The sequence below is a fragment of the Copadichromis virginalis genome, linkage group LG8 (genome assembly GCF_057382275.1).
Source record: "Copadichromis virginalis isolate Kocher_CV1m ecotype Utaka linkage group LG8, C_Virginalis_male_GT1.1, whole genome shotgun sequence".
NCBI lineage: Eukaryota > Metazoa > Chordata > Actinopteri > Cichliformes > Cichlidae > Copadichromis > Copadichromis virginalis.
The window spans coordinates 31,835,778-31,849,040 of record NC_140625.1 but is presented as its reverse complement, the minus strand read 5'-3'; the positions used below and the strand labels follow the sequence as shown (position 1 = coordinate 31,849,040).

General features: G+C 44.7%; 1 protein-coding gene across 1 annotated transcript in view; it reads left to right on the top strand.

The window, feature by feature from the left end:
- Window positions 1-11,838, top strand: part of LOC146704088 (cGMP-dependent protein kinase 1-like) — a 75,077-nt gene extending 63,239 nt beyond the window's left edge. Inside the window, exons 10-18 of the mRNA XM_085467145.1 lie at window positions 2,233-2,329; window positions 5,592-5,731; window positions 6,194-6,283; window positions 6,594-6,735; window positions 6,870-7,033; window positions 7,112-7,234; window positions 7,313-7,375; window positions 7,703-7,769; window positions 8,750-11,838. Of these exons, the coding sequence (XP_085323271.1) occupies window positions 2,233-2,329; window positions 5,592-5,731; window positions 6,194-6,283; window positions 6,594-6,735; window positions 6,870-7,033; window positions 7,112-7,234; window positions 7,313-7,375; window positions 7,703-7,769; window positions 8,750-8,848 (985 nt within the window). The 3' untranslated portion in view covers window positions 8,849-11,838. The remainder of the gene's footprint in view (window positions 1-2,232; window positions 2,330-5,591; window positions 5,732-6,193; window positions 6,284-6,593; window positions 6,736-6,869; window positions 7,034-7,111; window positions 7,235-7,312; window positions 7,376-7,702; window positions 7,770-8,749) is intronic.
- The last annotated feature ends 1,425 nt before the right edge of the window (window positions 11,839-13,263 follow it).

The window sequence follows — 13,263 nt, the reverse complement described above, 5'->3', positions numbered from 1 at the left end:
GTAGCGCTTGATGGTTTTTGCGACTGCACTTGGGGACACGTTCAGAGTTTTAATAATGTTCTGGACTGACCGAGCTTCAGTTCTTACAGTAATGATGGACTGTGGTTTCTCTTTACTTAGCTGATTGGTTCTCTCCATAATATGTTGTCAAATATGGCTGCCAGCTGTGCACCAACCTGACTCTGCACATCACACCTGATGGCCCCAACGTCATTAAGAAGGCAAGAAACTCCACAAATGAACCCTGACAGGCTCACCTGTGAGGTGAAACATGTCAGGTGACGACATCATGAAGCTCACTGAGAGAAGGCCGAGGGTTTGCAGCGCTGTCAACAAAGCAAAGGGCGTCTACTTTGAGGAATCTAAACTATAAGACATATTTAGAATTATTTATTATTTTGTCTTTGCCACATAATTCCACATATCTTATGATTTATCTGATGTTTTCAGTTTGTATGTGTAGAAAGTAGTAAAAATAAAGAAAAAACATTAAGTGAGAAGGTCTGTCCAAAACTTCTACTGCTAATGTCAATAAAACCTCATTTATTTTTTCAGTTGTACAAAAAACTGAAAATCATAGACCACAGAAATGTTTCCCTTCATGTGTGAATGCATCCATGAGTTAAAGATGATGTTAAGCTTCCTCTCAGTCTATGAGAGCAGCTTAGCATGAACCTCAGAGTAAAATAATCCTTCTTTATCTCATGCAGAGCAGCCTCTGTTTACGCCATCGTTTAATCACCAAACATTATATATTTTTATTTTACTTCTTATCAGAGAATAAAGGTGCTTCTTTCCATTACCAGACTAAATACAGCTAAGTATCGTAGAAATTCATTGATACTGTAAATATTAATAGAGATCAAATGCAGTTATACTTATAAAGACCTTGTTCTGCAGCGTGACACTAGCTCTACTTTAAACTGAGCGCTTTTCTCATCCTGTGTGTTAGTTCAGTGTTCTGCTCAAGGGCACGTCAGCGGGGTGAAGGTGGTCTGGATTTGAACCTGGCTGCGAGCTCTAACAGTAAATCTCTTACTTAAGACCTCGCACTAATTTTAGAGTGTTTGCGTTGTTTCGTCCCGAGCGACCAGCAGCAGCTTCTGTTTCTGCCGTAATCTGATTCCACAGCTTCCAGGAACTAGTCAGGCCCCTGTTTACACAACAGCACAGCTGCAGAAGCATATTTCATTCAAATCTGGCAGACGAGCGAGGCTCGCCCCACAGGTGAAGGGCAGAGCGCCTAAACAACCTGAGAAGTTGAAACTTTTGCGTCCTCTGGTTTAGAGGTCGGGACAGTCTGTCCTTTAATAACTGAGCTGCATTTACAGGCGAACCTCTCAGCAATGTTTCCATGCGCTAAAAATACTTGAGCAGCAGCAGGGTCCTCCTGCAGGTTCTCCTCTCAGCTCATTACGCCCTGCGGGATCGGCCGGAGCAGACGCAGACCTCTCAGAGGCTTTCCTCCTTACACTTCACTTTGAGCATGCTCAGTTGGGCTTTTTAAAATCAGACGCCACAAAGTTGGAGTCCAGATCCTGGATCTGTGTTTGCTTCATCCACTGAGGTGCTGAGCTTTCCTTTGAGGTGATCCTCGGATTCACGCGGTGCTACAGGGTTCAGGTTTGTTTGTAACCTTGATGCACGAGGAGCTGGAGGATCTAGCAAAGTCTCCACACCTGTGGTACCACCGGACCTCCAACGCCCGCTCCTGTCCTCACCATGTAATCTGGAGGTGGAGCTCTTCCTTTGAGACGGCTCTGTTACGGACACTTTGCCGAACGTTCTCGTGAAGACTGAAGACAAGTTGTTTGTTCACACGTTCGTAGTTTGACCAACATCAGATTCCAGACTCGGTAGAAGTCGGGCAGCTTACGAACTCCCCGTCAGCGCCATCTGGATGATTCCAAACCAACATTCCTGAACAAGTGGATTTACTGTTCAAATAAAGTTTGGCGATGAGAGAGCCGATTCCCGTCCCAGCGAAGGAGCAGAGAGAGCGGCTCCCCAGCCTCCCTGCTCCTCCCTCCTCTTTCTCCTTCCCCATCATCTCGTACTCCATCCAGACATCAAAGAAGTTCCCGTTCTTCCACGTGGTCAGATGCTGCAGGTAAAACCATGTCCCTTGTTGGGAATGCCAGACAGGATTTAGCATGGGAAGCTAAAGCTGAACCCCGGTGTTTCGTCCCGGGATCGATGTCCTGTGTTTAGTGATGTGTGTTTTTGTTTCAGATACGAGGCGGAGAACGCCTTCTTCTCCAGTCTGAAACTCACTGACTTCAACATCATCGACACGCTGGGAGTCGGAGGCTTCGGACGCGTCGAACTGGTATGATCTGACACTTCAGGAAATTAGATTCATCTGTGCATCACTGAGAGTCGGAGGTAGTTTTATCTGAATGTGTGGATGCAGACTCACTGTGGAAGCCCTGCCACAACAAAAAGATGGTTTCTGTGATGTCACCTACACGTTTGTGTCAGCCTTTTCTTTGGAGCCATCAGTAAGTGGACGAGAGGGCGGAGCTCTAAGCTGTCAGATAATGCTTGCTCGTGTGCTTTGATCGTCTTCATACACTGCATCACAATGATGTCCCCAAAATCCTGAACTGGAGCTCCGCCTTCAATTGGTCTGTTAGTACGGTGACCTCACAGCAGCCATGTTATTGGCCACATGATGTCATTAAAAAGGCTCCAACAGCACAAACATAGTCCAGAGGTACCGCTCAGGTGAAGCTAGCAGCTACAGGCACCTGTGTCACAATCCACCTGTCAGTTAAAGAGGCCACGCCCCTAATAATGCAAACAGGCTAGCTATTCGCAGTATCTTACCAGTAAAATATCTGTGCTGGTAACTGGACACCAGTCCTCATGTGATTCAGGCTCTGCAGGTTCACAGAAACCTCAGAGTTTCTGTCCAGCGTCGCCATCGTCCTGCCGTCCTAATAAATCTGTCAGGTATCAAACATGTGACCCTGGCCTCAGGGCGCCTCACATCATAAATTCATCCACAGCTTTATCTGATTAAAACAGGTCATAGTGAGAAGGTTTGAGGTGATGGAAAAATGTAAGGGGGGGAGGGCGGGAGGCAGCGGGTGGTGCAATGCAGCTCAGGGAGTCGAGTTTCTCTGCCGCAGGAGGCGGGGCCTGAAGGTACTAAAGGTCGAAGGGGAAGCCCTGCGGAGGGTTTGCCCAAAAGCAGGAAGGAATCCCCATTCAGGGTCTCCCACCGTTCCCCTGGGGATATTTTTGGAGTGTAACTCTGCTCCAAGGAAAAAGCAGACCTCCGACCTCCCGACTGTCTCACCGCAAAGACTACGAATCATGTGACGCCTCAGAGCCATCAGCGTACCCACCAAACAGCTTCAGGTTTTATCACAACCTGCGTGGTTTCTAGGCTGAGTGCGAGTTCTCGTAAATCAGAACAGAAAAGTTGTTTGTGTTCGATTTCACTTTATTCTCGTGGACCTGATCAGGAACATGGATCCACGGTGACTGACCTCATCCCACAGTCTGTCTCCAGACGGCCTGAAACCAGCCAAGCACTGCACAGATGCATTAGAGAGGAAAACGAACCCCAGTTTACTAACGTTCAGTTTACCGTTGTCTTCACTGTGACTCTGACTCTGTTCAGTCCTTCAGAACTAATCAGATCAGTTGTTCCTGAGGTTGTTAGAAGACTTTAGTTTACAGGTTGGACAACATGTCCGAGTTTCCAACAGTCTCACAACGAGTGACTGCAGCACCGACCGAGCAGACCATCAGAAATACGGCAGCTAATGGCAACGAGCGGGACATAACCATCAGCAGTGCAGAGCGGCTGAAAGCTGTTAAAGTCACGAACGACCGACTGACCCTGGAAGCAGCTCAGCTAAACAGTCCTTTATCAGAAGTGGAAGTTTTCCCGTGTTTGTCTGAGTGAAAAAGCTTCCAGCTGCTGCTGTTTCTCCGTCAGCACCGATGGTGTCGGTTACCGAGGAGGGGGTGACCTCTCAGACATGTCGGAGTAAGAAGTCAGGACCGTAATTTGAGGAATCGGTCCAGGAATAGAGGATTGTGTCATCGCCTATGAACAGCACACAGCGAGGTGTTTACAGCGAGAGCATACGGCACAGATTCCCCACAGAGACGCCGCGCAGCTGCTCCGCTGTTTACTGACATGTAACGAAGAGCTGATGTACCAGCAGAGGGACAGACCCCCGACAGAGCTGCGGGGAAAGTATCGGACCTCTGCTCATCTTTGTATTTGCATACTTGTAACACTGACTCTGTCCATCGAACACGTTTTAATATTAGACTAGACTCAGCACAGAGTACAGGATTTAAATGATGATTTAAATAAAGCTTATTCGTACCTACCTGACCATTCTGAAAGTGACTGCCCTCCTCGTTAAATCTGCCCTCTGTGCCCTCTAACTGTGACCTTTTTTGGAAAGCCGACTCAAGAAATCACTTAAATAGAAGCCTGCAGGCGTCACTGGGCTCAGTTAAGGTCAGAGGTCTTCCTCATGTGATGTTTGTGTAATGTCTGTATGGTCAGAAGGGTAAGATGGCGCTGGCAGAGGTCGGCAGCCTTAACAACAAATTTCCCACACGTGGGACTAATAAAGGTATAACGGTATCCTAAGGTCATCACACAGAGTCGTCTCACATCTGCCACCAAACATCTGGATGGTTCCCGAGACTTCTGGGAAATATTCTGTGGACTGACGAGACAGAAGCTGAACGTTCTGGAAGATCTGAGTCCCGTCACATCAGACTAACAGTGCTTCATAAAGAGAGCATCACAGCGGCAGGCAGACTCCGTGGTGGTCGTGTGATGGTCTGGCTGCTCTGCTCCAGGACGGCTCGCCGTAACCGACCAGAAAACCCTGAAGGAGGATGTCCGCCCATCAGTTTGTTTTGTGATGTTCAAGAGCACTTGGTTCTGCAGCAGGACACTGATCCGAGTCAAAGTCCGGACTTAAATCAGACGAGATGTTTTGGCGTGAAACCCCTCCAAAATGTCTGGATTCAACAAGAGGGGCCAAAGTTCCCCACAGTGATGAGAAAGACTCACACATCACAAACACTTGATTGCAGTTCTTGCTGCCGATCATGGCACAACCAGTTATTACCAGTATAAACATCCATGTGCTTCGGTAACTTTTTCCCTGAATAAATGAAAAGATCTTTTAAACACTGTTTGTTGTATTTGCTCTGTTGTCTTTGTCTGATATTGAATTTTGTGATGATCTAAAACATGAAATGAGATGTGAGAGCACAAGACTGTGGACCAGTAAGTTTTTCAAAATAAAACAAAAACAAGAGTAGCATGCTTTTTTAGCTTGGAGATATTATGAAAGTGGCGCGATACACAGCGACTGAATCGCAGTTGTTCTAACTTTAGCCACATTTTGTTAAACTTTAGCCCAGAGGGTACGTCACCATCTCTGGAAGTGTTGGACCTCCTCTAGAAAATAAAGCTTCCTGGGTTTGACTGATGCAGGTGTATCTAGCTGCGTCGCTAGCTCTTTACGCCCTGTGCTTTTAGATGTTTTTACCAGATCAGGCTGTGCGTGCATTTAAAGGAAGGACCCGTTGTGTTTGTTCAGGTGCAGCTGAAGAGCGAAGAGGCAAAGACGTTCGCCATGAAGATCCTGAAGAAGCGTCACATCGTGGACACGAGGCAGCAGGAGCACATTCGCTCTGAGAAGCACATCATGACTGAGGCGCACTCGGACTTCATCGTCAGGTCGGCACAACAACCGTCACTCGAGGCTTTGTGTTTGATGGAAACAATGAAAGATGCTTTGCAATACATACTTTAATTCAAAGATGAATTCTTAAGTAAAATATTCAAAAACACTTAATTGTTTTATGACATTTTGTATCAGGCAAAAAAACCTCATCAACCTGCCGATCAAAGTCATGTGACCAGAGTTTAACATTGGTGTAATATTGTGTAATATTTATATTCATGCTCTTTGATATATAAACTTTGTGGAAAATTTGCAGTGAGAAAAAAGTTTTACAAAATAAAATCGTTGAATCAGATTTCTTCTTTCTGTTTCTGGCTTCTAGACGAAGCCTCGTAAAAAGTAACACAGGCTGGAGTCTGGCAGGAAAAACATTCATGTTCGTGGGCTTTTTAAAAACCGACATAAACACAACGTAACCGTCAGAAAGATGAGCTGCTGTTGTTCTTTGTGCTCAGGTTGTACCGCACCTTTAAAGACAGTAAATATCTGTACATGCTGATGGAGGCGTGTCTGGGCGGAGAGCTGTGGACCATCCTGAGAGACCGGTACGCGTCACACTAAACTCTCATCATGTACAACTTTACATATTTTAATAAAATGTAGTAAAATAGTTATAGTACAAAACGGTCAAAAAATCTTCATTTAGAACAAAATCAATGAAACCGTCATTTGTGAAACATGAGACGAAACTTCTGATGATGTCACCTCAGACTGAAGGATCGTGTCTAACCTTTTATTGGCTAAAGCCCAAATAAGAAACGTGCACATTGCAGCCTTTAAAACTTGTCAGTGAGTCGTCACAGAGGCTCAGGACGTGCTGAGAGCGCCGTCACAGCTCTTTAAACTCCGTTTCAGGGGCTCCTTTGAAGATTCCACCACCAGGTTCTACACGGGCTGCGTGGTCGAAGCGTTCGCCTACCTGCACGCCAAAGGCATCATTTACAGAGACCTGAAACCCGAAAACCTCATTCTGGACAGCCGAGGATACGCCAAGCTGGTACGCACTAGCACCTCCCTTATTTTTGACAAACAATCAGACGTAAGTCGACGAATAGCGTCAGAAAGGAGGATGCTGTAAATTTGTCATCACATTCACATACTGTGAAGAGCTCTTCGGCCTGTTTTTTTCAGGTGGACTTTGGCTTTGCTAAGAAAATTGGTTTTTGTAAGAAGACGTGGACGTTCTGCGGGACGCCGGAGTACGTCGCTCCAGAGATCATCCTCAACAAGGGTCATGACGTCTCTGCTGACTACTGGTCTCTGGGTATTCTGATGTACGAGCTGCTGACCGGCAGGTGAAGATCCAACTCGGTGCTGGACGTTTTATTTTTTTGCTTTTGTGTGTGTGGTTCAGTGTCTGCTTGTGTCTCCAGCCCTCCGTTTTCAGGTCCAGATCCAATGAAAACCTACAATGTCATCCTGAGAGGCATCGACATGATCGAGTTTCCAAAGAAAATCACCAAGAATGCCGCCAGTCTCATCAAGAAGCTCTGCAGGTAGGGGGCGCTGTCTGAGAGCCACAATTCATTGTTTTCATCTCCAGGAAAAGTATCTAACCATAGCTGTGCTGGCAGGGATAATCCTTCAGAGAGACTCGGCAACCTCAAAAATGGAGTCAAAGACATCCAGAAACACAAGTGAGTGAGCTGCTCACAAAACATTCTCATGAGGATGACCTTTGACCTGTCAGTCTGAATATGAGACAAATCTGTGCGTGTGTGTGTGTGTGTGTGTGTGCGTGTGTGTGTGTGCGTGTGTGCGCGTGTGTGTGTGTGTGTGTGCGTGTGTGTGTGTGTGTGTGCGTGTGTGCGCGTGTGTGTGTGTGCGCGTGTGTGTGTGTGTGTGTGTGTGCGTGTGTGTGTGTGTGTGTGTGCGTGTGTGTGTGTGTGTGTGCGCGTGCGTGCGTGTGTGTGTGTGTGTGTGCGTGTGTGTGTGCGCGTGTGTGTGTGTGTGTGCGTGCTCAGGTGGTTTGAAGGTTTTAACTGGGAGGGTCTGAGAAAAGGAACGCTGACTCCGCCCATCACACCAGATGTGAGTAGAAATAAAAATTCACTTTTTCTTCTTGAATCGTCAAAGCCTGAAGATTCCCTGCTGATTTTTAAAGTTTAAAACAACAAGTTATTTTGATTGTCTCCTGATGTTGGGAGTCTGCTTCATGTATATTTTATTTAGTCAATGGTAGTTTTCACTCGGACACAGAGGCACTTAATGACAAGTTGGTAGGAATCCTGATCATCAACTTCTGTCCTGCACTAAAAATCTGATTTGATGTTGTTCGTGCTGTAGACTGGCTCAGTATGTAGTGTTAAAATCAACCATTTTTATCCTCACTGAGAGAAAAACACTTTAGCAAAGACACCCTGATAATAAGTCTTATGTTTAGTTGGACATGATTTCGGTATATTCTCTAATAAATGAAAGAATCAAACTAAAACGGGGATTACCATCCCTGCTAGAACAAGTTTATAAGTGAAATTATTGAATTCCACCCATGAAAGTTAGTAAACGGACCTGTGAGTTTATCTCATCACTGTGAAACGGACAGCTCTCCATATTTACATGGACCCTCAGCCATGAGGTCAGTTTTAGTTTGGGTCTTGACATTTTGTGCACATATTACTCGTGTTTTACTCCTCTCATTTCCTGTTTCTTCGTCTCTCACAAAAAGTACCGAAGAGAATGAAGGAACGTAATCGAAGGCAAATTTATATTTGGTGCATGTCCAACCGGGAAGAACCCAGATGGAACCAGGACACGCTCCAAAGACTGAACCTCTCGGCTTTTCTGGTGTAACTTATACGTATTCAAACTGGCACAACGTTAAATCTGTTGTGAAGAGTTCCTTTAGCTTCAAACAGGTCCTCCCCATCGTCACCTCGAGCTTCTCCGTCGATTTCTCTCTCCACCCCTGTAAAGTTGTGACTTCTGTGTAAACTGTTAAAGTCATTCAAAGTTTGCTTTGATCGGTCTGCAGGTTTTAAAGGGGTTTTATTGTTTCACCTTCTGTCCAGGTCTCCTCTGCGATTGATACGAGCAACTTTGACAGTTTCCCTGAAGACACAGATGAACCACCACCAGATGACAACTCTGGGTGGGACTATGACTTCTAAAGTGGCAGCCATCAGTTTACACCAACACCCAGAGCTTGACACTTTATGAAGAAGACGATGACTTCTCAGCGGGCTGAACGAAGGCTGCGTGGGCATCTTGGTGAAATATCCTACCTGAAGTGATTGTGTTGTTCTAAGCATGGCTGTAAACTTCTAGGAGTCAAACGCTGAGGATTTGAGGACCTAGTGCATGGAAGTTCATAAAGGGAAATGGACTCCAGGCCTTTCCTTGGTCGAACTGGTCAAGCTGGTCTCTGCTAACAGGAGGAACCCACCCACCATCACACCTGAGAGCAGGAAGCTGAAGCAGTTCAGGCATCAAACAAACTGCCTCTTAACATCACACGTTTGTTCTTTTTTCATATTAAGACAATGTAGGATGATTTCTCGAGGCACTCGGGGCACGAAGTCAGTCCTACAAACATCTTTTGCTTTGAGGGTGATTTTCAGCAAATAGATAAAAGCATGTTTTTAACTTTTACAACAGAAATGATGTCAGCTTTTAGAAACCTGTCGGGACCCCGGGAGGTTAACGGTACAGCTACAAAAAAGGATCTACAGCATAGAAAAAGTCAGTGATGCCTCTGAATATCTCATGAACCCAAAGAAGCCTGATTCCTTGTTTGGCTACAGATGAACTTTGGTCATGTCCCTCCAACAGAAGTCAACGACCTGCGCAGCTCTATCTTTATGTGCCATTTACTGCTGCAAGAGTTTCTGTCCCATATGTTGCTGTAAAACAACTTCTTTCAGCCCTCTGAAATCAGGAAATGAGTTTGATTAACACATAAACAATTTCTTGTTACGTTAACCGGCTGCTCCTTCAGCCTGTATACAGCAGCCAAGACTGTGCAGTAACTTCATCCACACAATACAGAAGAAATAATTGGATGTTCCTTAGAGACAAAACAAATGCCTTGAGTTAGTGACACCGCACAGGCCTTTTTGGATCCTCATTCAACCGACACGTTTCACAGGAAGTGATGTTTACCATAGATCTGATGTCTGCTTTCATCAAAGATACCTGACATCTTGACAGTTCAACAAAATCATCCCAAAGTGTTTCTGGCAGCAATGAACAAGGCTAGATTACCAACCTACCAAAGTGGGGAACTTCTCCAAGGCCCCAGGTCCTCCGTGGTTCCACAGACCGAAGGACTTATTTATGATAATTACTTTTAGTAACGTCAACACAAGGTTACCCTGTGAGGACTTAAACCAGAAGCCCTCCTGCATACTTCCCCTGTGACAGCATCACTTTCACAATCCGAGAACAACGTCGAGTCATCCTTCCCATACTTCCTGAAGACACTGAAGGCATCATAGTCCTGCTTTTCCTACAAGTGGAAAACTTGTGCTTCTCTCAAGTGGCCTTGATAACTGACAGTTGAACTTTGACCCCCTCAGGGGGAGATCACTCTCCTACTGCTTGCTGTTTGATTAGGTGGTAGATTTGGAAGGTTCTGGAGACCCTCACAGAGGGCTGGAGGACGGTTATGTTCCTCTGTGGCGTGAAGAACCGCACCGAGTGAAATAAAGACAAACTGAGACCGAACACACAAACCTGAGGTCACCATGATGCCTTCACTTCCTGTTTCATTTTCTGGAACTTCAGATCCAAAGACGGATAGAAAGAAAACAATGCTGGGCGTAGTAGCGATCTTCACCCCCAAAGGATGACGGGGTAGTGATGCAAACATTTCTTTAAGCTTTCCTTTCTGTCATTCTTTATATTGTGAGTCTTTGAATTGCTGCATGAGAACTGATGTTTTGAACAATTTTCCAAGACTTCCTCCATGTTTTTTGGACATGAATTAGACAGCGTGCTTTGATTTCTTCTGAGCTGTTGGTCTGAAGACGTTTAAAACTGTGCAGGTTTCTGGAGTGTTTCCATTTTTTTGCAATGCATCAAAACCTTTTTGTTCAGAACACGTTAGGATGACGCGTCTACGACTTGGCGGTGGACAGGTGGAGAAAAAATAGCTTCCGTTACGTCTTCATGCTGACAGTAACTCCGTCACAAAGTGGACCTCTAGTATTGTTGAGTTGATGAGTCTGCAGTTTGTTTGCTTCCAAACATGAGATGAAAAGATCAAATTTGCAGTAATTTAAATTTGTACTGATGACGTGTTTTTGTGGCCTTTTGTAAAAGCAGCTAACAGTCTCCAGTTTGTTATGAAGTCTTTATCTTCAGCAGTCGGATTTCGCTGTGGTTTTTCTGTAGAATGATCAGTGATGTGACGTCTGTGAGTTCTGCATGACAACAACAGTATGTTCAGTTTTCACCGGCAGAGGGCAGCACACAGTCAGACTTCCACAAAGTAGCCTGTGCTGGGCTTTTCCAGCAAATATTCCAGTGGAAAAACATGAAGGTGGGAGTCCAGTGAGGGATGGAGACCTCACTGATGGTTTCTGGGATGTGGAGAACAACACCACCTACGAGCCTCGCTAATTATCAGTAATTTCCTATTATATCTGAGTAGTTTGAAGTGGAGGACGACTTCATAGTCTAAAAACCTCAAACTAGAATTTTCAATCACAGGTCATACTTTACTCAAAACGGAGAAATATCTGTTTCCTCTGACTGACTGGCTCCATCTGCTGGACAGAGCTAAAATACTCCTGATGGGGACAATCAGAGTCCGACGACAATAAAATGCACAAAATAAATAAGACACGTATTTGGACCAGAAGGAGAAATATTCATGTTTATATCAAAGTCATGATGCTTTGTGTTTGTGTGATGAAGCTCAAGTGTCATTGGTTTATTTGTATATACTGGGGATATTGTGTTTTGATGATGTTTTCAGTTGTTTGTTATTATTATTATTATTGTTATTATTACCTTTGCTACAGTGGCTGTTGCAGTAGCTGAAGAAGCCTTCTGACTCTTTCCGTCTCTCAGTGGAAAAAGCTTTACGGTGATGACTGTTAACAGAAAAACTCTTTGCCAAAGCTGCTCAATCTGTTTAAAAAAATAAAAGCTGTAAAAAAACAACGTTTCTGTTTTTTATTTATAAAATGAAGCAAAAGAAGAAAATGACATTCAAAATTCTGACGTTGTTCCAGCCCACAACACAATAAAATATATTATTAACATGAAATATGGGAGTGTGAGGAGGGTGCACAGGTACTGGTGCATTTAAACACCTGAAGGAGGCGCAATGGTGCTTGTGCGTTTGTGAGTCCACACCGGGGTAAATGAGCCTTCAAGTGTAGCGCTTCATGACACCCTTAAGACGAGATTTCCAAGCGAGACGTGGCTTCATGGCAGTTATCGCCAAGTTCTCAGCATGAACAATTAAGAATACTACATGTGAATCCAGGGTTAAATTACATCTTTATTTAAAGTGAGAATTACATTCAGGTAGAGATCACATTTACAAAGCACGAGGAAGACAAAATAAAATGTATGAACAGCAAAGTTCATTAGTTAAAATACACATTTACAAATGTAGGTAACATTTATAATGTCAAGAAGCTGAACATTTGTTGCTTTGAACAATAACTAGATGGATGTTAGTGAAACAGTGCTGAATTATTGATCGCAGCCAAAATAAATTCATCATTAATTATTAAATATCATCCTAAAATCACAAGTCAGGAAAGGCAGGGCTGGAAGGACGGACTCGAACCACAGACCTCAGAAACTGAACAGCAAAGAGATGGGTTTGCAACTTTTATTTTGAAACAACCTCCGGGTGTTGTCGCCTGAGGTTGTAGATTTGTTTTCTTCCAGCAGTCACATTTCTAATCAGTATGAAATATTAAACACGTGACATGATCCAACAACCCCGCTGATCAGCGACTTTATGTCGGTAGAAAATTGAAAATTGTTGAGTTGGCGACTTTTAATTTGAAGGACAGTACCGTTCTTCCCGCCGTTTCTCCTCTGTGAGCTGATGATGGCCGTATCAGCGGAACTCCGCTCAAAAGCCGGCGTAGTGAAAGGCACGGGCGCGGGTTTCCGAGCAGATGTAAAAAATAAATGAGATTCGCGAGCTTTTCTGGAAGTATTAGGTCATATTCTGTAATTCGGCCAACAACACATCATCCATCTGAGAGCTCCTCTTTAAATACAGCTGCCATTTTATCCCCGCGTTTTCCCGCTTCTCCCGTCTACACGATGTGGACGGAGAGCGCTGCAGTACCACTCTCCGCCTGAAGTGAACAGAATGCCTGGGTGGGGGCGCTGTTTCACCAGATCATGACAAAAATAACGAGTAATACATTTTATGAATGGCATTTTAAAATGACCGATAAATAATAAATAATTGCGAACGCTTCACGACCGTGCGTGTATTCCTCGCGCCAGTGACCATGTTAGTCTCCTCTGTTTCGTTCCCGCGTGTGTCACAGGCAGAAACACGTCACCTGTGGGGCTACTTCTGTCATATGTAGGGGCGCAGGTGACA